We start from the raw sequence: 25,930 nt of genomic DNA on the forward strand, positions 1-25,930 counted from the left end.
CCTGGTTAACTTCCCTTAGTGCTCTGCTCCTACAATCGTCCTTGCTTTGGTCCGCCTTCCCCTCTTGGTTTCAGCACTCTGCAGGACATCTGGAAGCTGGGCAGGTGCTCAGTACTCTGAGGACATCGACAGAAAGGCAGGTGACAAGGGACATAGCACAAACCATTTTCAAGAAAGTCTGGAGGTTTATTGAAAATCACAGTCACAACTGAACATGGTAAGTTGTCCTTCACAAGGCTCACTCTTCTAGGCAGGAGGGATGAGCAGTTTTGGGCTTTCCCCATGGAATCCCTGTCTCATTTCCCAGCTTCCCTGCTTGCAGTCCCTCCCCTGGGGACCGGGTCTTCTAGCCAGTCACAGAGCAGAGTGGAACATGTTAAAAATCTTTAAACCTGGGACCACTCTCACCCAATGTTGGTAGCAGGGCTCTGACTTTGTCCCCTTCACTCTGTCTTTAGAAAACTACAAACACAATGCCTCCTGGGCACTGAATGTATTCTGCCTAATCTGGAAGACTGCCAAAGCCAAGAGACTGTGCTTCTCATCTATGCACAGGAACAAGAGTGACAGGAAGGTCTGAAGAGGTACCATGATGCTGAGTTTGGAGAGCCACTAGCCCGCCTGCTGCCTCAAGAGAAGACCTATCATTCCCGGCTGCTTTCAAAGCCAGAAGTTCCAGTTGGCAGGAGAGGGTAAGACAGCTTGCCACACAGAGGCCTTAGCCTCACAGCAAGGACACTTCACATTCCAAAAATGCTTCTGGAATCTTCTGGGTGGAGGGGTTGTGGGGGAGGCTGCCTTTCCAACCTCATCTTGTTTTGTGATCTAGGCCTCTGAATGAAGTGTTGGGGGAAAAGGGGCCAGCTGCCTGGCCTGTCACTTGGCCAGTGGCATGTCCACAGGTCCTTGTGCCTGTGTGGACTACCAGCTGAGTGGAAACCTGACTCTTTGAGATAAGGCTGTCCACACCTGACATCAAAACAAGGTGGAAATCAAGCATTTGCAGCCAGCCACCAAAACCAACCTGGTCCTTCCTGTGACATATCCTCCTCAAGTCTTACGCCCTAAGATCAGACAGAGTCCAGCGGTCACAAATGCCGAGGTGAGCTCAGAGGAAGTGGCCGCCTGAGAAGAGAGATGAACCAGATGAGAATGAATGAATGAAGTGAGGGAGTGGGCGAGCGAGTGAGGCTGAGGATGGCTTGTGGCTGCCCCTGCCTTAACCATCTGCTTGGCTTGACATCACGTGGAAATCCAGCTGGTCATAGTGAGGGACAGGCAGAGCACTTCTCGGGGCTGGCATTCCCCCTACACAGGGCTGCCAGGTTCCTAGAACTTGCAGGCCATCCTGTCCCTGGGAGGGCTCCTGCACTGGTAGGAGTTGCCCCCGTTTCAGGCCTCTGGATCTCAGGTTCTGCTTTAAGCCTAGCACCTCCTGCTTGAGTCAGACATAAAGACACGCACTCAGACCACGGGACCTGCACAAGCGCCCCTCCTCCACCCGCCCCTGTTTGTTTGTCTAGCAAGGCACTAGCAAGTGGTTCAAGTTTAGGGAATCGGCTGCTCGGTTGCATTTTCTCTTTGTAAAAGGCACAGTTTTTATTGTAATGAGGCCGCATTGCTCTCTGAGGACTTGACTCCCCTTGGTTGCAACCCACATCCCCACTGGATTCTAGACACCCATCTGCCCCGTTTTGATACCTTCCTAGCTGGCCATTTGTAAGGTAGAATGTTCATATGGAAAAGGACACTAGGAATCCACAAGTGAGCAGGGACAGCACAGGGCTGCATGGAGGTGGCTCTACGCCAGCCACTTGGCCAACCTGGGGGCTTGCTGACCTCAGTACCAGATTCTCTATGGCAGAGCTCTGTCCCCAGAACCACGTATCAGTTACTTCACTGGTAGGTAACATGATCAAGTGACCCAATCCTTAGAGGGTGAGTTTTTGTTTGAGGCCCCCTGGGGTCCTAACACGGGGGTGGGGTGATCTGGTAGGGGATAACAGCTCATGAGGTCCTCATGGTTAACAAGGCTGCAGCTTCCATCGCTAGGGTCATATGTGGGCTTGGGTCAGTGGTTGCCTGACCCTTGGCTGATTGCATTGTATGCTCACACACCCCATGGTTCACCTTGGCTTTTGACAGAACCACAGCACTTTTAAGAAACTCCAGGGTTCTGTGAGTTTAGAATCACAACGGTCATTATCTGGGGGATGCTGCCCCCATGGGACTCTGGAGGGGAGCACCCTTTTCTCTCTGAGGCAAGGAGCTGCCAAGGAGAGACACAGAGAAAGGGCTTTGGAAGCATGGGCTGGAAGCTCTTCAGTCTGGAGGTCTGGGGCTGAACTAGCCCCCAAATCCTACCTAGTGCCCAGACAGCCCTGAAGCTAGAATGGGTATCTGAAATACCCAGAAAGCCGGGGGGGGGGGCATCCTTTACACCTAACTGCTGGCCAGGGCTAGTTATGGAACACTCTGAGGTCGCAGTGGGCTCTCACTGTCCTGCACCAACACAGAAGCTGGGCAGGATTGGCAGTGACCCCCAGCACAGGCAAACTGCCTTGCCAGTGGCTGGCACATAGGCTTAAAAGCTGCCCGAAGGCCGATTCCGCCTTTCTTTCTAGGGCGCTGTCATGTCTGGGAGCAGCCCGAGGACTGGGCAACCTCCCAGGACTAATTTTCTGGCCTGAGGCTACCCAGGTATTCCAAACACTTAGGGGACATGTTGATAGCTGAGGAGCTCTGCCTTCCTGTAGAGCTGTTTGTGCCATCTGTTCTTCCTCTGGCCCCTCCACACAAGTGCTTCAAGGACCTCTGTCCCAAGCCATTTGGCTCAGCACCTTGGTGCCCACAGGTCCCCTTCTCCCACAGGAGGAAGGTTTGCAAGCTCCATAGCAACCTGAGGGGCTTGTTAAGGAGGTCTGAGGATTCAGTTTCTGTTGAACTTTTCTAAGACAGTAGAGTTGGTATGTTCGAAGAGCCACTGCTGGGTGAGGGAGGAGGGGTTGCAGGTGTTCATGAAGATCCTGTGGTCACTTTCACTGCAGTCCATGCAGCTGCCACTCACAGGGTGGTACAGGGTCTTGTCCTACAAAACAGGGAGGTTGTCAGGTGGGGGACACAGCAGCGAGGAAGCAAGAAGTTGAGATTGGCGCTCACATCCTGCTGGCCCTGCTCTTGGCCAGGTATGGCCCAGCATCTCCTGTTTCCTTGTGATGAAATGTTACTTCTAAGCCGGACCTTCAACACTGCCTGCTTCCACCCAAACACATTCTGTCCCTGCTGTATGGCTTGGCTGCTCCCTCCCTCCCTCCCTCCCTCTTTTCCTTTTTTTTTTTTTTTTTTTTTTTTTTTTTTTTGGAGACAGAGTCTCACTATGTAATTCTGGCTGACCTGGATTTTGTTATGTAGACCTTATCTCATTTCACTGAGATCTGCCTGCCTCTGCCTCCCCAATGCTGAAATTAAGATGTGCAACACCACACCCCAGCTTGTCTTCCTTCCTTCCTTCCTTCCTTCCTTCCTTCCTTCCTTCCTTCCTTCCTTCCTTCCTTCCTCTCTCAGGGTTTCTTTGTGTAGCCCTGGCTATCCTAGAACTAGCACTGCCTCCTAAGTGCTGGGATTGAAGGTATGTGCCACCACTGCCCATTGGCTTTCTTTTTTAAGATGTATGGATCTGGGTTTCTGCCCTCTCTCTCTCGGGGCTACATTAACAGCAGAGAGGACGAGTGGGCAGGATCTGCAGGGAGAAGAAGGAGGCATTGCAATCCTTAAAACAAACAACCTCGCAAGCAGGTAGTCTGCTCCCCCATCCCACACCACTCCCCACCTTTCGGTACTTCCACAGCTGGTTGCCCTTCATGCTGTGGCAGTCGTAGAGGGTGACTGGGCTAGTGTGGGAGACAGCGTCGAAGCAGAGCTTCTTGGTGTGCTGAGGGTCTCCAGGCCGGATGTCCTCCTTCCAGGTGAACGTGAACACCTGCACAGATAGGGACATCGGTAGAGAGGTGGCAAACACTGAGAATGTCCCTTTTTGCTTACTAGTTTGCTTTTTGAGATGGAGTCTACTGTTGGATGGCCCCAATCTTGTTATGTAGTCAGGGATAATCTTGAGCTCTTGATCTTCCTGCCTCCAGCTCGCAAACGTTAAAATGACAGACATGTGCCACGCCTGGCTTGCATGGCTGTTTTTATTTGTTTAGTATTCACTACTGTTGGAACAGGGTTTTAATCTGTAGCCCAGGCTGGCTCTGAATTCTTGTGTCCATTGACTCTACCTCCTGTTTTAATAAGCCAGCCTTAACTCTTAGAGGAGATTTGCTTTTATTTATTAGGAGCATGTCTGTGCATATGAGTGTAGTGCTTGCAAAGACCAGAAGAGGGTGTTAGCTCCTCTGGAGTGGGAGTTATAGAGGGTGGCAAGCTGCCCAGTGTGGCTGCTGGGAAATGAGCCTGGATCTTATGTAAGAACAATACTTTCTTTTAACTGCTAAGCCATCTCTCCAGCTCCTGTCTCTCATCAATAAAAGCTATCAACTTCCAGCTAATCCTATCACCTTGTTGCTACTCCTACTTCGTTCTCAAGTGCATCCCAGGCAAAGTAACATGTCAGAAGCTTCAGCAAGCACCACTCTAATGAGAGCAGGTCCCCTCAGAGACCTTGGTGTCACTAGACACCGAGTGGACTTCCCATTCTGAATGAGAATCCAAGCTGGCCTCACTTTCTGAATTTAGCTTATTAGTGCTCTCCCCAGCCCCTCCTGGTACATTTCCACAGCCCTGCCGAAGAATAAGTAATTGCTGATGCTCATCCACATTGTGTGTGCACAGCTGGTGTGCTTCAACTGCCTAAAACCACCCTCAAAGATAACAAGCTGTCCCTCTCCAGGGTCCCTGTGCTCCCTGGCCTAATCTCCCTCTAGTCCCCTCATGGTATCCTCAGGCCACCAGAGATCTGCTTTCTCATACTAGAGATTCAATTGCAACTTCTAGATTTCTCTAAAACTGGAATCATAGCATGTCTTCCTCCTCTCTCTGCCTTTGTTTCCAACATAATCTCACTGGTCACTCTAGCTGCCAGTACATTTACCAACAGTTCGATCCCTGATCTGTCCTCTTGTGTGCCTGTTCCTGATATCTGGGCTGGCTCCAGATTTTGGTTTAAAAAGCAGGCCATTAGGAACATTTATGTGCAAGTCTTTGGCTACATGTTAGGGTTCCAGGCCAGCCCTGAGAAACCCCTAGAAGGCTGGAATTGTGCTGAATTTACACAGCGGCTTGGAAAGGACTATCAGCAGTGTCAAATCTTCCTGGAGAGTCCAACCTTCATTCACTCACGCCTAGGATTTCCACCAACAGGGTTTGCTGTGTGCAGTTCCCGCATTTTGTTAGAAGCCTGAGTAGTAAACACTGTTCACGCTGTAGTACCTTTGTGTTTTTAATTTGTATCAACCGGAAAACAGAGGACAACAGAAGCCAGCAAGGATGTAGGGCAAAGGAGCTCTGCTACCCTGGGGAGTATATCAAGTTAGTGCAGCCCCTGTGAAAATCAGTGTGAAGGGGCTTCAAAAACAAAAAACAACCTACTATATGTGACCCAGCTCTCCTCAAAGGAATCAATGCCAACACATCAAAGAAAGACCTGCTGTGACTTAGTGAAACAAGGTCTCACACAGCACAAGCTGGCCTTGATCTCCCACCTCCTGCCTCAGCCTCCAGAGTGCTGGGTTTAACTACAGGTGTGTGCCACCATGGCCAGTTATGTGGTGTTGAGGATTATATCCAGAGCTTTGCACATGCTAGGCAAGCACTCTGGAGCTGAACACCTGCTTCCCAGTGGTTTTTTTTTTTTTTTTTTAATTTATATTTATAGGCTGGGCTTGGTGCACACCTCTAATTCCAGCATTTGGGAGACAAAAGGCAAGAGGGTCTCTAAGTATGAGGCTGATCTGGTTCACATAGCAAGTTCCATGACAGTCAGGGTTATATAGTGAGACCCTGTCTCAAAAAAATTATTTTAATACTCTGTGTGTGTGTGTGTGTGTGTGTGTCATGGCATGAGTGTGATAGTCAGGGGAAACGTTGGGATTTGGTTCTCACCTTCTACGCTGAGTTCTGGGGATTGAACTCAGGTTTTTAGCCTTGCAAGGCAAGCACCTTTCCTGGCTGAGCCATCTCACCAGCCAGCCCCACTTAGTGATTTTATATGCCGAGGAAGACAGACATAGGGCAGGCAGCACATGCTGCCTTCCAAGGCAGTGCCCTCTACAAGTCATTCCCCTGAAGAAAGGTCCTCAACAGAACTGGCCAGAGGCTGGTGTCATGCTCTTGAAGCTGCAGAACCATGAGATCTGAAAGTTCAGTAAACTTCCATTCTTTATAGAGAACTCAGAACACAGCATTTGGTTATAGTAACAGTAACCTCAGGAAGCATGTGTGTGGACACACACACACACACACACACACACACACACACACACACACACACACCACTAGCCTGTTGGTTCCAGGCATGAGGGTGGAAGTGACTTTAATAGGACAGTCCAGATGAACATTAGTACCCATCATATGCAGAAATCCCATTCTTTCTTCCCCTGGTGCTCTGGGAGCTCTGGGACTCATTCTCTGGTTGACAACTGTCCCTCTTCTCTAAGTGTGAGGACCTGGGAATCCCTCTGAGTGGCCCTTACCTGCATGCTGTTCCAGGCAGCCTCCCCACGGCCCCGAATACAGGTCTCGAGCCTCAGTGGTGAGCCCAACGTGCCGAGCTTTGTGTCTGTGCACAGTCCTGTGCCTACATTGCGAATCTGAGGGCAAAAGGAAGAGCAACTGCTGAGGATCCTCAAGGCATCCACTGGGCCCGGCTGGGTGGTGAGGAGACAAAGGCAGAATCCAAGACAGGCTGACATCTGAACTAACTACCTTAGAGGAGCTTGCCCCAGGCTGCTGGAGGACCTCCAGTGACACTGTTCCTGAAGGTGAGAAGGAAGGGCCTTCTCTGGCCTTACATTGAGAGCACTCTACCCAGCAGATCCAGGATCCAATTTGACCCCCATTCCAGGGGCCTGAGGGGGAAGGTTTGTGGTGGGGGAAGTATCTTGGAAACTATTCGAGCAGGATGCAATATCTTTGCCACTCATCTAGAGTTATCCGTCAGGGCAAGGAACTAGCACAGGAAAGCAGGAGTTCTCCCCAGCCCATTCCAAAGAACAAAAGTGGCCCTGGTCCATACCTCAGCCATGAAGGCCCGAGGGTCAGGCGGGAGCTCTGGGCTGTAGATTTGCTTAGGACGCATACATCACCAAGAGGCAACGGGGTGACAGTTGAGTTAGTCAAAAATGGGCTCCCGAGGTTCTGGTGAGAAATTCTGTAGTCCGCAGGAGGACGAGATGGAGATGAGGGCACTACAACTCAGTTGTTCCGAACCTGACTTCTATATTCTTATTCCGAATTTCCAATGGGTTCCATGGGTTGGGAACATGGTTCACCTGAAGAGCATGACTTAAAATGTGCAAGCTCCCGTATTCCTGTCCCCGACACTGCCAAGGCCAAAGGGCCAAAATCCAGCAATGTCTCATAGTCAAAAGGTGAAATGAATGCTGAACCCAGCTTACATTCTCAGAACACTCAGTAGTAGCACGATAAAACAAAACCAGAAAATGAAAATCAGCCCCACCCTGACAGGGTCTGGGAGAGAAAGGGAAAAAAGGATGGTGAGCGACACTGAGGTTTTTCCTGGGCACATTCTCTGGGTGTCTGTGCCCAGTCCCTCCAGCCACACTCACCTCCCCCCACGCTGCAGCTGGGGGCTCTACAGGTGGATAGAACTTGGGCAGGTCCCAGGCAATCTTGGTCATGAACCACTTGAAACTCTTGCAGTTGAGGGACACTCGGAGCTTTTTCTGAGCCACGACATCCCCAGATGAGAGGTGGCGGTACTCTGGTCTGCGCTGGTATATGTATTCTGCGTACTCATCCATCCACACCTCTGCCACTCGCTTCAGGTTCTGCAATGAAAGACGACTTGCAAGGGTCAGCTGGAGCCATCTTGCCAGCCCTTGCGCCTTATTTCTTGAGGCAGGGTCTCTCTCACTGAGCCTGGAGCTAGGCTGGCAACTTGCACAGCCCAGCTAGCCTGTCACCAGCTATCCTGCCTCTTTCCCCTGGCTTGGCTGTGGTTATAGTTGCCTGGTTACAGGTGTCTTTTTATGTGGGTGCCAGGACCCAAAGTCAGGTCCTCCTCACGCCTTTGCACTGAGCACTTACTCACTAAGCCAATTCTCCAGCTCTTCAAAGTCAGTTTGAGTTGGGTTTCTGTCATTTTCCACCAACAGTTCTGGCCTAATTCCACGATAAGAATGATTTGTGCCCAGAAGGTCTAATCCAACCAGCAGGTGGGATTCCTACCAATCCTCAGAGGTTTGAGAGTTTTATTATAAAGCTTCAAGACAGCCAACTACAAAACAACCAATGGTGACTGAAGGCAGCTCTGGGCAGAGGACTTTGGAGACAGGAAGACTAAGATCTTGCATGTCAATCAGGTGAAAATCCCCTATTCCTGCAGCGAACCCCACTCAGAACACAAGAGCCTAAGTCAAAGGAAGCCCCTACTTGCAAACCTCTTCCTTCAAACCCAGACTTCCTTCAATGGCTAGGACCCCTTACCCCTTCCCTCCACACAGGGAACTAGATGGTTTGACTTCTATCTTGTGGTTAATCTGAATTTTCCTCTGAAGTGTAACAGTGATTGACACCTGTGTGTAAAGGTTTGCTTTAGGAGCAGACAGCATGGCGGGGCTGGACAAATGTTTAAGTGTTTTCTGGTGGAGATAATTGAGTTCTGCAGACCAGATGGTCCCAAGGCACAGAGCCTTAAAACAGCCAGCCCCTATGTAAATGAGGGGGTGTGGCCACACAACAATAAAACTTTATGATGTCAATCACTACTGGATTTTCAAGTGTCACAACCTGGTGTCCTACATTCTTTGGCTTTCCCTCCCGTTGCTTAAAATTGTGAAAACCATTGTTAGCTCTTGACCCAAGCAGAAAGTCACCTTCTCCTGAGCATAGGGAGGCATGGCAACACTGGGGAGGCCCTGCATGGGAACCCTGCTTTGTGGCAGGGCTCTGCCTATGATAGCTTCCAGAGACAGCCAGGCTCCCCTGCAGCCACTGGCCCCACTGGAAAGAGAGCCTGCACCACCGGGTGTCTGTGCAGCCAAGGCTGGGCCTGGTGGAGGGCCTCAGAGTCTGCACATCGGGAACATTCTAGAACATGGAAACTCTTCTCCTTCCCTGCCCTCCACCTGCTGCAGGACTGCCTTTCTCACGCCTCAGGCCCAGTGACAGGCTTGTGTAGTAAGTAACCCTCTAGTTTGTTCTAGAGGCAGATGTGCCACTAAGAGAGCATACTGGCTCTCTCAGGGCCCTGAGAACCTCTACATGCCATTCAGGAGGCAAGTGCCCTAGAAGCCCATGAATGTTGTTGCCAAAACAGTGAGCTGACTTTTTTTTTTTTGGTTTGAAGACCAAATCTTGATTATGAAGCCCAGGGTGGTTTTGAACTCTCCATCCCCCCTCATCTCGAGATTCTGGAATGCTGGGAGGAGCAAACACATTGTATCTGACCTGGAACTAAATGGTGGCAGTGAGCTGCAGTTATGGTGGGCACAGGCAGCCACACAGGTGACAGCTGGGCTTACAGAGAAGAGGTGGGATGCACCCCTGGGGCTGGCCCACATCAGGACAGATGGCCAATGATGTCAGATGCCTGAATGGGATTCAGGTGAGACACAGAAGCATACTGTCCAGCTCCAGCTGCTAACAGGGATGCAGCCACTGACACCTGTGGACAGTCAGAGCCGCTGTCGAGGGAACACATGCAGGTGCCTGTCACACTTAAGCAGGAGTTGGAGTTCATTTCATCTCTCCATCCCCAAAGTGGAGAACAGAACCCAAGGGGAAGGGAGGTCAGTCAATGTCCCTCCTCTCTGCAGGGTACCTGGCTGGAATTCTGTGTGTGGCTGCAGCCCTCCAGCACCCTAATGTCCATCTCTGATTCAGAAAAGGATGCAGTCGCTGTCCCCATGCTCCTGGTTGCCCCCAAGAGTGGCAGTCTCCTCTTATGAAAAGACCGTGGCTCTGTTTTCCTGCTTGGCATTCTGCCGCGAAGGCCAAGGGCATCTGAGAAGATTTCCACTTCTTGGTGGGCCTTATCTGGAGTCCAGCTCCACTAAGGGGCAGGCTGTCCACAGAGCAGGCGGTCTGGAGGCTGTCATCAGAGATTCTCACCGCTAGAGGGCTCTGCCACCCAGCCTTCCAGGCCTGTGCTCTCTGGCTCAGCGGTGCTAGAAGCTGAGGAAATGCCTGTCCAGCAAGGCTGGGAACCCAGGCAAGAAGGTCCCCTAACACTTCTTTGTTGGCACATGGCTGCACTCTGGCCTTTCAATCCCCGATACGGTTTGGGCGGGGTAAAGGAGAAAGTCACTTCTTTATTACCCCCCCACAGCAAGCTTTTCAACAGCGATGAAGAGTCCCACTGTGCCTGCTTGACACATTTCTTTAACTCATTCCTGTCTAGCTTTGTACCTCCATTAACTCTACCACAGGTAGCCCTCCTGTGAAATGACCAGTTCACTCCATTTAACACATCATTTTCCTATCTTTCTGCAATGCTGGGCAATGCAGAGTTGGAAAGGATCTACTCTGTTTCAACAGAGCTCCAAACACAGCCTCAGAGGAGTGGGGCAATCCAGTCTTCCCAGCCCCACAGCCTCCACGTAGCCACGTGGGCTTTATTAAGTCCTTTTCAGTTGGACTGCACTTGGGCATCAACTGGATCCTGGGCCCCAGGATGCCTCCATGCTACCACTGGCTGCCCCCAGTCTCCTGGAAAGCTGCCACCTTACCCGGGCCAGGCTGACTCCAGCAGGGACCTTGTAGGGCACATACTTCCTGTAGATGTGGCCCACCCTGGAGCAGGGGATGTCCTCCATACGGCCCCCACACATCCACACCTGTAGGGCGAGAAGGGAGGATGAGGGTGATGCCTCTTTCTTTATGTCCTCATTCCCTCAAATGCCAGCACACTGCCTGCATGGCTTTCTCAAGTCCTGAATGGTACGGAAAAATACCTCACAAGCTGTGGAAAGGGTTGCCAGCCATAGCTGCCGAGCACCCATTGCTGACACTGAGACGCACAGGAAGTAAGGCCCACAGGCTAGTAAGTTGTCGAGGCTAGAATGGAAGCCCACGGGCATTACAAGGCCACTGTGTTCTTGAATTCATAGCAGCTGTGATTCCCTGCCTAAGACCTCCATGCCCAAGATTGGGACCCCATGGACCAATGGATGGCTCACCAGGTAAAATGTACCTACTGTCAAGCCTTGGGATCTGCATGGTGGGAGGAGAGAATGGACTCCCCCAAGTTGTTCTCTGACCTCTAAATGTGTGCCACGGAACCCCCTCCCAAATTCATTAGTACAAATAAATAAAATAGATTGGCCCCTCAACATTTCCGGCATGAATGGGGGTGTTAACGGGAAGAGACATTTTCTTCAGTGGTGTAGCCACTGGTAAGGTGTCTGTGATCCTGTAAATAACAGTTAAGCTCACTGGTTCACATGCACACAAGACATGAAAGTAGAAGGGGTCAGGCTGGGAAAAAGAAGGGGACCAGGGAGGAGGCTGCTACACTGTCTTCATTGGCTGGGACGGTCTGATTCAGGACTATGGTGAAGAGAACACCAAGTATGCAAAGGCTCAGGGGTAGGCGCTGACACTGTGCCATGGAAGCCAGAGGCGGAGTCCAATGGGGTATGAGGGAAGGGTGGGCACGGGCATTGTTAGGGTAGGGCTGGACAAGATGTCTTCATACCATTCAATTCTACAAAGAAGTTGCTTCCGCTCATGGAATGGGGTAGGTGCAGTCCTGGGCAGATACTACAGTCCAGAATTGATGCCACAGTGGCTTTGGGCATGGAGGGTCCTAGCTGCTTCTGGGATATTGATCATGTTTTCTCCTGTGGATTGAGGGACTGGCATGGGACTCAGATGATCCAAGTTCTGTGCAGCACCCTTGCTAGTGGCACACTGGGGACTGGGCTTCATGCCTTAATCCATTCAGGGCTCCTAAAGGGTCCTGGGTCTTGCTACCTCCTGCGAAGATGGATGCAAGATTTCCTCTGTGCCATTTCCCATGGTGGGAGGTGTTTGAAGCTGCAGTTAGCAGAGGTGCTGTCTGAGCAATGCAGTTCTACTCAGATGAAGAAAAAGGAAACCCTGGCCAGTCAATTGAACAGGACACTGGTCTCAAGATAATGGGCTCTGGATGCTAGATTAATGTCAAGGCCAAGCCAAGAAGTTTATTTTTAAAGCGGGATATCGATCAGCCGCCAGGCTCTCCTCACTGAGGATTGATGGGGAAGTATGCATTTGCCAGGCAGATATGCCTGCTCATTGCCAGGCCACCCTCTGCCTTTCTGAAAGAGGGGTGGTGTCAAGCTGGTTTTGACCATCTCCTGTGGCACATGCATTGGCCAAAGCTGTCCCCAGCTCTACTGGCTTGGGGTCCATCCACTATGCAAGTGGAACAAATGAAATCCAAAGCCTTCTTTCTGCTGGGGCCTCCAGGTCCTGTGGCCCTGGCCACACTGGCCACCAGCCTGAAGGAATCAGGGTGACCTTGCTCTGCTGGAAGGTTGAGGTATCCAAGGTGTTCCCAGAGTGTAGGATGTTCTGACTTCATAGATGATCTGGGTTCCCTCCATGGATTCCTGCCCAGGATGGAGGTGCTGCTGATGGCCGACTCAGAATGGGAGTTCCCTTCAGGCTAAACTGCAGGGGACTGCCAAGTCCACTTGGACTACCCAAAATGCATCTCACATGAGGGTGCTGGGAATTGAACCCAAGTCCTCTGGAAGACTGCTGAACCATCTCTCCAGCCTCTTCATGTAGCCCAAATATTAAAAACTCAGAGACAGATATTGGAGTTCAAGCTGACGATCAGAAAAGCAAAGCAGCCAGCCAGCAACTCTTACTTCTACTAAGCTGAAATGAAGATCCTGTCTTCCCTGTGATTGGAAACTGAATTTCACATGAGACCCTTTGCTTCTTCGTTATATACCCTCTCTAGTGCTGCTATTAAAGGCATGAGCTCTGTTACTCTTTTAGACTGATTCACTCTTGTGTAGCCCAGGGTGGTCTTGAACTCACAGAGATCCATCTGCCTCTGTCTCCTAAGTCCCGGAATTAAAGGTGTGTGCCACCCCTGCCTGGCCTTTTTGCATTCTGATCTCCAGTGGCTTTATTAGATCACAAATAATGTATCACCACACCTCCATCGCTTTTCTCTTAAATGCAACATAATCATATGCATAGATGCATGTCAGCTGCCATCCTGTGCAGTGGTCATGGCATCTCTGCCTGTTGGCAATTTCTCTGTGGGGTCACTGTCCTCCCCACTCCTCCTGGGCCAGTGGCCAGGCCAGCCAGCTTCCATCCTCAGCCTTGTCGGCTGAGGCCTCAGGTCTTTCTGTTTGTTTTGAGAAAGGGTCTCATGTGCGGGTGTTCTTAGCTAGGAGAGCGGTCACTGGCTGAAATGGAAGGCCCTTCTCTCATCTTTCTCTGGAAAGCCTGCCTTCTTTCTGGGATGGGCGAAGTGGGATAGACACAGGAGGCCAGAGTATCACTATCATGGCCTCCATATGACAAACATCTCTTAACTGCAGATATGGGTTTCCAAAACTTGGGGTTGCCCCTTTCTGGGACAGAATGTCACAGACTCAGGTTGGTGTCCTGGGTTGAGCCATGGCAACCATGGAAGGTCCAAGGCCCAGACCTGGCTCTGCTCTTAGCCAGTCACACTGTACTGGCTTCTGGCCTTCCTTCCTTCACAACCAATGCAGCTTTACATGGCGAAAGTGAGGTCTGCTGTAGTCAAGTCCCTCTCCCTTCTGGCTCCAGGAGGGCCAGGGCTGCAGCTGGCCCTGGGACAGATTCACAGCCATCAGGCTAATGACACTCAAGGAGCTTCCCACAGGCTCTCACAGGCTGCTTGAGCTACAGGAGACAGACCTGGAGAGGGAGCCATAGTAGACTGAGTGACTAGACCTGGAGGAGCGGGGAGGGTTCCTACCAGGGAACTGTCAGCCCTTCAAGCCTGGCCTTTACAGATGTTACATTGTTTTCCATCTGGGCTACTGGTGTAAGAGTCCCATGGAATGATAGGGCCAGAGGGGAAGGGGGAGGCACAGAAAGAAGAGATGGGATGTATGTACTGAGCTACAGAACCCAGTACTTAACCAGCTTCTGGAACGGACAAGATGTCAATCTAAGCAGGGGCTCTGACATAATGACCTCGGACAGAGACAGAAGCCTGCTGGGGACAGGGCTGGAAAAAAGAAGGGATCAGTAACTTTCCCAAACATTTCAGACTGCAACTTTTGTGTTCCATTTTGAAGTAAAGTCTCATGTAGCCCAGGCTAACCCTGAACTCCTGATTTTCTCCTGCTTCCTAGTGCTTAGGCTCACAGGCATGTGCCACCAAGCTACTTTATTTATGCTGGGGATTGAACCCAGTGCCATGTACATGCTGGGCAATCCCTCCACCAAGTGAGCTACACCTCCAGTCCCTTGCTTTTTCTTTTCTTTTCCTTCCTTTCTTTCAACACAGGGGATTCTGAGTGCTGGCATTACAACTGTGTACCACCATAGCCAACCAATTCACCAATGGTGGCATAGATTTAATTATTTACTTAGTTTTGGGGCAGGAGCTCACAGTAGCTGGGCAAGCTATGTCTTCAGCCCTGGAATGGGTTTGCTGGGGTTCTCTCAGAGGACAAACAGGCCTGGTGTGGAATCAGAGCTGGATTATTAATCTGTTAGAGCCAGTGGTACAGAGAGATCCATCACGATTTCTGGAAGTACACTTTGTGTACTTTTAGGCCAGTGTCTTTTCTGTCATCATGAAGGATGGGGAATCTGGCCCATGGGAGAGGCTAAGCCCTGGCTGAGACAGAACCTTGTGTTCAAAGAGACACCACGGCAGATGGACAAGCCTGCCTCGGGCCTGGAACACAGGCAGGACAGGTGGGCTGTCACTGGCCAGGCGAGGAGGGAGGGAGAAAGAGAGAGAGGGAGGGAGGAAGGGAGAGAGAGAGAGAGTTGAGGGAAGAATGCCTGCCTCCCTCCCCAAGGCCTCCCCACTCATTATATCAGCTCATTTCCCCCAGAGAGTGTCGGATATAATTGGATCAGATGGAATTCGAGCCAGCCTCCTTCCTGATATTCCAGTACGGCTTCATTACAGACTCTTTTGTAAATAAACGGAGTGGAAAAAACAAAAAACAAAAAACAAAACAAAAAAAAAAACCCAAACCCAAAATCACCATTTGTTCTGCTGTGACTGCCTGATGAGTGACATTAGACGGGTCTTTGAAACACATGGAACAAAATGAAACCCTTTTGGGTTCAGAGATCCCTTTGTGAATAACTCTCCGCCATTCTCCACGGCAGCCGTTTCTGGAGAACAAGTTGCTGGGGGACTTGGAAGCGGCTCTGGCCCATGACCTAGCCACCAGATATTCATGCAGCATCTTCCATGCCAGGCAATCCTACAGGTGCTGGGGATGCAGGAGCGAGGAGACACAAAAGGATCCAGGATCTATTGCAGTTGATTACCTAGCAACACCTCACAATTCGGATGGGTTTCTTTCTGGAGACAAACCTGGAAGACTACGTCATCAATCAATGTTTGGTGGACAGATCCATGACTTCCCAGCACCCATGCAATGTAGCACGTGTCAAACTAGATTATGTGGGTTAGGGAGACTGACCCTACAGTCAAGACCTCTGACCTGGACCCAAGGCTTAACTAAACTGTGGTGGATGAGCATGGTTGCAGCTGAGGGTGCCCATCCAACAGGGAGGCCCCTACCAATGGGCCAAGGGCATCTGGGGAGAGACTCCTAGGGTATTTACTTTTCCTTTTGAAAAACCTTTTGGGTTTGTACCTGGGAGAGTCGGTACTCGCAGAGGCCACAAGGGGGTGTCTGATCCTTTGGAGCTGGAGTTAGAGAGGGTTGTGAGTGTGGAATTTGAACTCAGATCCTCTGCAGGAGCAGTAGGTCTTCTTTCCTACCGAGCCATATCTCCTGTCCCTCATTTGCTACTTCCGACCCATTCTATTCACTGAGAGCCCGAGGAGTAACCAGGTGGAATAGGAATAACCCCAGGAAGAGGCAAGACCTGAAGCAATGATGAGCGAGTGCAACTGATTTTCAAGGCTAGTTTTCCTCTCAGTTGCTTTTTTCTCAATAGGCTAATATGTGGGCTTTGAATCTGGCAAGCTTGGGGTCAGGCCTTCATCCAGTCATTGAAGACTGAGTAGTTTGAGTCCTACTTGCCCTCACGATGGGGATGTGTGACAGTGGCGTCACTGTCATAGGTGGCTGGGAGGGTCATATAGTCTGACACACATGAAGGGTTGGTGTGGCATCTTGTTAACTCCACAGGGCTGGAGGTGAGCTGTTATAGGGCATCTGTCCCAGTTAGTTGGTACCAAATACTTTGGGCATTACTCCTTGGAACCAACGTTTGAGAGGCTGGTCCTCTCAAAGGGCACAGCACCAAAGACCTGGAGGTTAATAAGGACACTATATCATAGCATTACCATTGCACAGAAATATCTCGGCAGAATTCTAGGGAGCTGTTTGTATTCCCCAGGTCTGAACTGTGCAGCCAGTTCTGTAGATGATGCCAATGTCTTGAAGGAAGATAATGTTCTTTAGGATTCTTATTAACCAGCCCCTAGCAAGCATGGTCTCATTAATTCTCAACAACTCTGACAGCCTCATAACTACCAACCTCATTTTAGGGAAGCTGAAATTAAGACTCAGTGAGGGGAGATGCCCTGGTCCAAGACCACACAGCTACTGTTGGAAGTGGCTGAACTTGGACCTGACACGGACCACCTAGGCCCAGCCCTGAGGTCCTTCACCACAGTACTTGACATCAGACCACTACACTGGAACATGATTCTCAACCCAGAAATGGTGCTGTTTGTCCCTAATGAGATGGGGACTTGTCAGCCAGGGACTGGTCATGTTGGATGTCGGGATACGTGTGTGTGTGTGTGTGTGTGTGTGTGTGTGTGTGTGTGTGTGTGTTATCATTCAGCTGAGGAGGCAGAGCCCAGAGAAGTGATCTAAACTGCTCAAAGTCAAAGCCACCAAGTGATAGGACTAGAACTTGGATGGAGGTCTTCCCAGCTCCCCCATGGGAGCTTCCACCCAGTGGTCTCTGCTAACTCCTGCTGTGACGGGCACAAGAGGGACAACTCGAGAAGGAGACTATGTAGGTCAGCTGGGCATCTGCGAGGCTACAAGGCTTGCGGCCTAGGTTTGCCTGTCTTCATCTTCCCGGTGCTGGTGGGTGGCTCTATCACAGCCTTGCCATGCTGAGATGCCATGCACAGTTCTATGGCTGAGACCGGGGAGTTTGAAGAGCCCTTCCACCCCCTCACTGCCCCTTTCCTCAGGGAGTGGCTAGCCAGCTCCTGACTCCTCTACCCCAGGAGCAGAGAAGTCCCAACAGCTGTACATGGGAGAAGAGACTCACCTTGAAGGAGATCTCATACTGCTCCCCTCCCCAGATCTCCAAGCCAGGGTCATATCCGCCCAATTCCCAGAACCACTTCCGGTCCACAGCAAACAGCCCTCCAGCCATCACAGGAGACCTGTGAGAGAAGGGGTAGGGTATGAAGATGTGCAGTCAGAAGCTCTGCTTCTTTGCTCATGGCGTCCCCAGAAACCCAGCTTGTCTGCTGGGGACTCCAAGGCCTCACGGGCGGGCGGGGACCTGGCCTTCTTGCCTGCCACTTCCTCTCATAAACCACTGCATTTTAACCTAAGGGATCCCCAGTCCATTGATGCAATTAACCCCTGAGGGTGTCTGTGAAGTGACATCTGCAGCACCAGCACCAGCATTTCCTCCCCACAGGGCTCACGGCTGCATTACAAAGCCTGTCTCTAGCCTTCTCTTTAGTTACAGGGTCTGATTCAGTTGTCTTCACCATGAATGTGCCGCAGAACCTTCCAGAGTTTGAAAAATAATGCAGCTTGCTGGTACCTTGCTGGGCCAAAGGAAGCTGCCTGTGGGCCAGGATCCAGACAGGCACTCGGTTTAGAGCTGGCCCCTTTGAGGATTCTCTCTCACTGAGCTCAGCAGATGCTCGGCTGTGCTGGCCAAAATGACAGCTCAGTCCTACCAGTTACTCTGGCAGGAAGGATGAACTCCATTCACTCATTCATTCATTTATTCATTCATTCATTGGTTTATCACTGGTTGCCACCCATGAAGCAGGTCCTGGAGGGGCCAGGAAACAAATCACTGTCCTTTGGCGGACAGCGGTGTGGTGGACAGGTCAGCTCAGAGGAGGGATCCAGGTGAGAGACGGAGAACAGCAAAGGCCTTTGGGAAGTACAGACAAGAGCATGAAGGAAGGCAAAGAGTGTGTCTGCTTCAGGTCCTGGGAGTGGGGCGGCAGGGATAGGGAGTAAGGAAGGATGCCAAAAGGAAAAGGTGTTGAAGAGGGTTGTTGAGGGGAAATACCTCAGGGGAGGAGGGGACCACGCCAGCAAGGCACAGGCATGACACAGAGAAGGGTTAAAGAGCGAGGGTGTTACACGACAGGTGCCAGAGGACACCGTGATGCTTCCCACAGAGCAGTGCTGAGCAGAAGCTGCCTGATGTCCGTGGTGTGAAAGCCTATCACTGACCAGGTCTGATGATGGGACAATCCAAGCCTTCAAGCCGACGTGCTCAACAATAGCCTTCCTGTTGCTGCTTGGCCCCAGGACTCATGGCAGAGACTGATGTGACAGCGCTGTACCTAACCGTGCGCCTCCTAAGCCTTCTTTGTGGCAGGTGGAGGGGTACGAGTGCAGGAGGGGGACCCCTGGGACATTACTGAAGGCTTGACACACCACAGGTCACCCTGCAAGTACTTAGGTGTCCTTCTCACCTCAGCTTTCAAAGGGGGTGGAGCCAACTGTTGCTATCCTGACTTTGCTGCTGTGGAATGGCAGCAGTCCCGGGTAATTTGTGGGAGGCTTCAGAGCCACTGGCTCACCCTGCCTCTAAGCTGCAGGTTCAAATCTCTGACCTTCCACCCTGCTTCCCTCACGAATGAGCTGTGGCGATACAGTAGGCAAGTGTCAGTGGGCTACATGAGACCCTGTTTAAGAAAAAAACACAACACTCACCCAGCTTCTCTGGCCCTCTTATGTCACCCAAGGTGATAGCAACCCTAGGTGGCTTAGGGTAGCGGCTGCACTTGAAACATGACCCTTGGCAAAGAGAGGTGGTTGGTGTGTGTTTGGGATATCTGAGATCTGGGGTGAAGAAAGAGATGTGAGGGAATTGGAAAATCTTAGTGGTTAGGTGACTGGTGCTTGGTTCTTAGTGGGCTCAGGCCTGTGGACTCTCCGCACTGGACACGAGGACAGGGGAAGAGTCTCGGTGTGTTGGGAGGGGCCCTGGGTCACTGCCAGTATGAGCCTAGATCAGTTGTACTTACTCAAATGGGTCACTGGGGTCAGCCTTCTGCAGCTCTGGAGGGATGGGGATTCGCTTGTAATACATCTCCCAGTCGAAGGCACCTCGCATGGCGTCCCCAGCCTGTGTCTCATACCGGAAGTCATCATGGTCGATGACGTCAATCATTGGACACACGATGGTCTTTCGGTTCCGAGCAATGCGGTCTGAGGTGGTGGAGAGATGCGTATTAGGGGAAGCAGCAGAGGGCAGCTTCCTGCTCTATGGGACACTTACTCTGAACGTTCCCCAGATGACTACCCTCAACAGCTCCTTGGGGATGATTCTCTTGACTCTACTTCAATTTACTATGTAGCCAAGGCTAGCCTTGAAGTCCTTAACTTCTCTCAAGTGCCAGGATCACAGGCATGTGCCTAGAGGCTGCAAGATTTTGTAAGGAATGTGGCTTCCTTCCAGACCCAGCACCACAGAAAGGGACTTCCTCACACAACATCTCCAAGTCCTAGCGTCTCCTCTCTGAGGCGGGGTGGGAGGGTCTGCCTTGGAGGTTGTTAAAAGGCTTGGATAACACAGTATTTGAAAATGTCCGGCTGGGCGGAGGTGGCGCAAGCCTTTAATCCCAGTGCTCCGGAGGCAGAGGCAGGCAGATCTCTGTGAGTTCAAGGCCAGCCTTATCTAGAAGAGCTAGTTCCAGGACAGCTTCCAAAGTCACAGAGAAACCCTGTCTTGAAAAACCAAAAAGAAAATGTCCAATTACAGGGCTATGAATGTATGGCTTTGCTGTTGGTATACACTAATTTTCTTCTATTCGGACCCCTATTCTGGCCTTGCCACACACTCTTACTGCAAAATCCTGATCATGACTCATGGCCCAAAGTAGCCAGGTTTCCTAGTATCTGTCTGTCCCCAACTGCTCATGGGCACCGATGGCTGTGGTCAGGAGTAGGAGCATTCAGATTTGAGATTTTAAGCAGCCCATGCTATGTAAGAGGGAGCAGACAGCCCTTGGAAGTTCTGTGTGCCCAAGCCAGAAGGTATGCAGGCAGAATGTGCCACCCCACCGAATGCTACAGGCTGAGAGATTCAAGACAGCAGATGGAGCCTTGACCCAGTCCATGTCATAGCCCCTTTCAGGCCTGGGAGGAGCTGATTGGTTCCCTCTGCCTGACCTACCAAGAGGATTCCAGTGCTGGTCCGATCTACGCTATGTCTGTCTGCTTCAAGGGAACCACTGTGGGGTCCATGATCTGCCACGAGGGGCAGATGGGCTGTGCTGGGGAGCTTGCTGCTCAGGGTCAAAGTTCATGGGTCATGTTCAAGTCTTGCAATGTGGGCCCTAGAGGGCTAGAGAAGGGAAGGGCCCACATTTCATCACGCCATACAGCATTTTCCCAAGAGTATTTGTGCCTGTTTTCTAATCTGAAGGCATGACCTACAGGTGGGAAGGTGAGTGGTGAAATTGAGTGTATGTACGTGTGTGCATGTGTACATGGATACATACATACATGCATGCAAGCCTGGAGAACCGTGACCATTAACCCTACTTCACAAGACAGCAGATCCTTTTACAGGCAAACCGATGTCAGGAAGCAATATTTAGTCCCACTAAGTTTGAAGGTACATACTAGATTGAGATGGCCACTGCATTTCCAACTCGTGGTTTAAATAGCTGCAGAGGCTGGAGATGTACCTTAGTGGTAGAGCATTTGTCTAGCATGTACTAGCCTCAACACACACACAGACACACACACACACACACACACACACACACACACAGTTACAGAAATGCCACTTGCAGGATATATCCCCAAATGGACAGTAGCATGACCAGTGCTAGATACACTTGGGGGTGAGTTTTATCCCTACATTGTTCTCATCCGATGAGTCAGAATCTCTGATACATGGCTTCCATCTGCCTGTGGACAAGCTCCCTTGGGTGGAAGTGTGTCTTCATGATGCTTAGGGGCCTTGATGGAAAGATCAGAAGAAGGGTCCCTATCCTAATTATTCAAGACCTCTGAGGTGATTTTGCTTCCGTAGACGGTTGGTGCCAGGGATGGCTGACAGCTGACCTTGCTAGATAGCAGTGGCCTGTGTCACTGAACTTGTTTGGGAACAGAACACCTAGGTTCACACCCCAATGTCACCTCTTCATAGTGCATCTTTGGACATGGCTGGCTGATGCCTCAAGAGTTTTGGCTTCTTTGTTGAGCACAGGAGGATGAAATGCCCCACCCTAAGGGTCTCTGGGGACCGAGATGCCTGTGTTCCCCATTTCCCATGACCATGAGGGATATGGTAAGATACTCACAGGAGCTACTCTGAGCCTGAGTCCCTCTGTCCTTTTTTGTCACATGCAAAGAGTAGGTAAGGATGCCGATCCTGCCTGTTGGGCCGGGTAAGTCAAATCCAAGTACAGACCTGGCCTAAATTCAGAGGGGCTCTCAAAGCCTCGAGGATGGTGACAATCATGAAGAAAGAGGAGATGATGACTGGGAGTGGCTTTCCCACCAGGCTGAGTCCTCAGGCTCCACAATGTCTGATCATTAGTAAGGGCAGAGGCTGTCAAGCGAGGAGGTGTTAATGGATTCACAAACAAAGCCATTGCTGGGACCCACATGGATGTTCTAGTGTTTCTATGGGGGAATGGGAGGTGGGGGCGGGGAAGAGTGAGAGGGGATGTGTCTTCCTTCCGCCAAGGATGAAAATAGCCCTCACTCATTTCCATAGAAACAGAGTTAAGGCTGTTTAGACAAGCTCAACTCAGTGGTCCACCTCTTCACTCTCAGGAAAGGACCATCCACAGGGCTTGGACTGCTAATGTGCCGGCTGCTGCTGAGACCGAGGCCTTTTCCTTCTCTTCTTCGGGAATGAAAAGCAGATGCAGGCCATTGCTTGGTTTAATTAAATAGGCAGTTTATCAGAAATTCTGCTCTTTCTCTCAGCCCGGTGAGATCCTGGGCCCCATCGTCAGGAGTGCATGATCGGTGATGTGCTCAGGGCTACAAAATCAGCTGGGTTGTCCTGTGGTTGTGTGGGCTGCCCTTCCCGTCCTCACCTGCACGGTGGCATTTGCTGCTGAGGTTGCTGGACCAGGTAGCACTTGGTAGCTGGCCCCTCTGGCCACCATAGTTGGCATGTGTGGGTTGGAGTGTGTGGCTGGGGCATCATGGGTCTTGTGGGGAACTGTGATGCTCATTTGTTTGTCCTCTGAGCTGGACAGCTTACCCTCTGCTTTTGAGGAGTTCACTTTTCTCTTGAGGATGGTAGCCTCACAGCTTGCCCTGGTCCTGCTTTGCCTTGTCTCTCAGTCCTGACAGGACATTTGACTTAGGTATCTGCCTGGCAGTGCCTGCTCACTGCCTCCATCTGGGTGGAGCTCCTCAAGTCTTGACGTGATCTTCCTCCATTGTGAGTCCCTCATGCCCACCTTCTACCCACGGGCTTCGGAGGAAGGTTCCTGGATTACGCCTCCCTCCAGGTCATCTGAGAGGAAAGGAATCTGGGACGCAGTGTGGAGTTGTGGGAAAGAACAGACTCTGGAGCTGCCATATAGTGACACCAATGGCCCAAGGGGACAAGCAAGCCCCTAAGCATCTCAACTTCAGTTTCTCTGGTTACAAAAATGACCAGTTCAGTCCTGGGCACCCTTGTGATCTTTTCCGCAACCTGGACCACAGTATTGGTGCTAAGTGGTAACTACTTTCATTTGATGTGAAGACACATCCTTCCCCACCACCACAATTTGGTTCTTTTGTTTAAGACAGGGTCTCATGAATTCCAGTATGGCCTTAGACTCATATGTAACTGAAGATGACTTTGAACTTCTGATCCCTCTGCCTCCACCTACCAAGTGCTAGAGTGACACATGTGTGTCACTATTCTTCATAGGTGTGTGTCACAGTATTGCTGTGCAATACTGGGGATCAAACCCAGACTCCTACATGCTAAGCAAATGCTCCCCCAGGCCCTGTAATTTGCCTCTCCATAGCAAAAAGCTTTGACTTGCTCTCCAACAGACTTAAGGCCATCTGAGGAAAGTCATCTGGTAGCATTTTCCTAATCTATGAAACACAGGGACAGGACTGGACTTCTGGGCCCCCTCTGGAGCTTGGAGCTCCATTGAGTACTGTCAGGGGAGCAGAAGTCTTAGAAGTCTTAGTGTCACATTGGGGTGGCAGGGCCACACACCCACTCCAGGTTACCCATCTCCTTACCGAGCAAAGGGGGGAGCCAGTTGACATTGGCTTCACAGTGCGAGTCTAAGAATGTGATGACGTCTCCGATAGCGGCTGAAGCCCCCAGCATGCGGGTCCTTATCAGGCCTTCTCGTTTTTTGGTCCGGAGAATCCTCACACTGGGGAAAAGGGCCATGTAGTCCTCCAGTGGCTTCTTCAGGTGCTCTGTGAGGAGACAAAGGGGCAGAGATGGGGCAGAGTGACTGTGTGAGACTCACTCCTTCACCCAACTCAGTTTGGACCCTGATTCCCAGTCCACTGCCTTGCAGGTCTCAGACGAGCCAAGACGGGCAGGACCAACATCTACAAATGGGGAAACTGAGGCTCACAGAGGTCCAGTGATGCTCCAGGGCTGGGACACAGCGAGGCTTCACCAGCAAAGGTGGGGACACAGGCAGCTCCTTATGCCTGTCTGGTGTCTATTCCCTCATTTACTCACAGAAACAACACTGTTGTTTCCCGAGGAGACTGACCTTCTTCTTATGTCCAACTTGGTTGGGTAGGCTGACTGCCTTCCCCTGGAGTAAGTGGGAGGGGCATGTGGCTCAGGCCTAGCCAATCACGGCACTCCATCCCTTGCGATTGGCTCAGGGATGGCCATGCAACTTGGGCAGGCGCTTTAGCTTAAGTCCTGGGTGGAAACAAGGTGAAGAGAAGGGATGCGGGGAGCTACCAAGGCTGCAGGCAGCCTGTAAACAAGACAGAGGGTGTGCTGGTTAGATTCAGCATCACCTAGGAGACACAGCTTCGGGTGTGTCTGTGAGGGAGTTTCCAGAGAGGGTTAAATGGAGGAAGGACCCACCCTGGGTGTGGGTGGCAGCATGAAAGAACGAACGCAGAGAGACACTGTGTTGATGACATTTCCATTCACCATTCCCCAAACACAAAGCAAACAGACTGCCCAATACATGACAGCTTCTCTTGTTTGTTCAGTCTACCATGGGCTGGATTTTTGTCCTATGCCTGTAAAAGTTGTCCTGCATAAGTATCGGAGATTTTCTTTCAGGCCAGTAAGGTGACTTATTGCACTTGCTACCAAGCCTGATGACCTGAGTTCAGTGCTTGGGACACACACGAAGGAAGGAAACACACTCCCTTAAGTTGTCCTTTGTATGCTGCCATTCCCCTCTCCCCATGCACACATAAAATAAATTATTTTTAAAGCACTTCACGTTCCTAGGCATTCTTCCATCTAAGTACTCACCATGTCTGACCATGACTAGCTTCCAAGGTCAGGCACAACTGGGTGAGTTCAAGGAGGCATGGCTGTAGACACAAGATGGTACTTTAAAGAATGTAATAAAAAAGGTTTGGGGAGATGGCTTGGTGGTTAAGAATACTTGCTGCTCTCGCAGAGGACCCTGATCAGTGACCAACTGCACCCACAGAGAGGCTCAAACCTGCATCAGGGTAACCAGTGCCCTCTTCTGGTCTCCAAGGGCACTGCATGTACATGGTCCATATACATACATTAGGCAAACATACCACAGTCAGCGATAGCTAATGCCCTTGAGTTAGGAAAGCTGTGTGTGTTCACTGCCCTCATTCCTTAGAACAGACTTTCCAGATGGTGCAACTGGTTAAAAAAAAAAAACAAAACAAAAAACCTAAAAGCACAAAGACCTGACTAAAAAGATAACAGTGTTGTTTGTAGCTGAAGATGGCACTAGCCTCCACCCAGAAAATCCATACATTCCCAGAGAAAATGGATTCAGGATACAGATCAGTATTTAAAAATCCATGGGATGTTGGTGTATAATTTAAAATGATAAAAAATACCATTCACATGTCTATAAAACAAGAGCAAGTATAAGTCTCAAAAATACAAATCATTAGCCAGGTGTGGTAGCGCACACCTTTGATCCCAGCACTTGGGGCAGAGACAGGGAGATCTTTGAGTTCAAGGCCAGCCTGATCTACAGTGAGTCCCAGGACAGCCAGGGCTGTTACACCAAGAAACCCTGTCTAGGAAAACAAAACACAATAAAATACAAAAAACGTGGTTGGGAAATTTGAAACACCAAGTCAGGTGGGAAGACATCTCTTGCTCAGGGACCAGGCGTGAAGACAGCCATGGTTCCTAGTGACACAAACTTAAAGCTGCTAAAATCACAGCGCCTTCTTTTCAGAGTTGACAG

The 25,930-nt window shown here is 50.8% G+C and overlaps 1 protein-coding gene across 1 annotated transcript in view; it reads right to left on the bottom strand.

The window, feature by feature from the left end:
* Positions 1-165: 165 nt before the first annotated feature.
* Galnt10 (polypeptide N-acetylgalactosaminyltransferase 10) overlaps positions 166-25,930 on the bottom strand; it is a 137,627-nt gene continuing 111,862 nt past the window's right edge. The window contains exons 5-12 of the mRNA XM_051180629.1: positions 23,772-23,957; positions 19,577-19,760; positions 17,617-17,734; positions 10,908-11,015; positions 7,785-8,006; positions 6,690-6,806; positions 3,830-3,979; positions 166-3,088 (exon numbers count right to left, since the gene is read on the bottom strand). Of these exons, the coding sequence (XP_051036586.1) occupies positions 2,930-3,088; positions 3,830-3,979; positions 6,690-6,806; positions 7,785-8,006; positions 10,908-11,015; positions 17,617-17,734; positions 19,577-19,760; positions 23,772-23,957 (1,244 nt within the window). The 3' untranslated portion in view covers positions 166-2,929. The remainder of the gene's footprint in view (positions 3,089-3,829; positions 3,980-6,689; positions 6,807-7,784; positions 8,007-10,907; positions 11,016-17,616; positions 17,735-19,576; positions 19,761-23,771; positions 23,958-25,930) is intronic.

Source organism: Phodopus roborovskii, unplaced genomic scaffold, assembly GCF_943737965.1.
Source record: "Phodopus roborovskii unplaced genomic scaffold, PHOROB, whole genome shotgun sequence".
Lineage (NCBI taxonomy): Eukaryota > Metazoa > Chordata > Mammalia > Rodentia > Cricetidae > Phodopus > Phodopus roborovskii.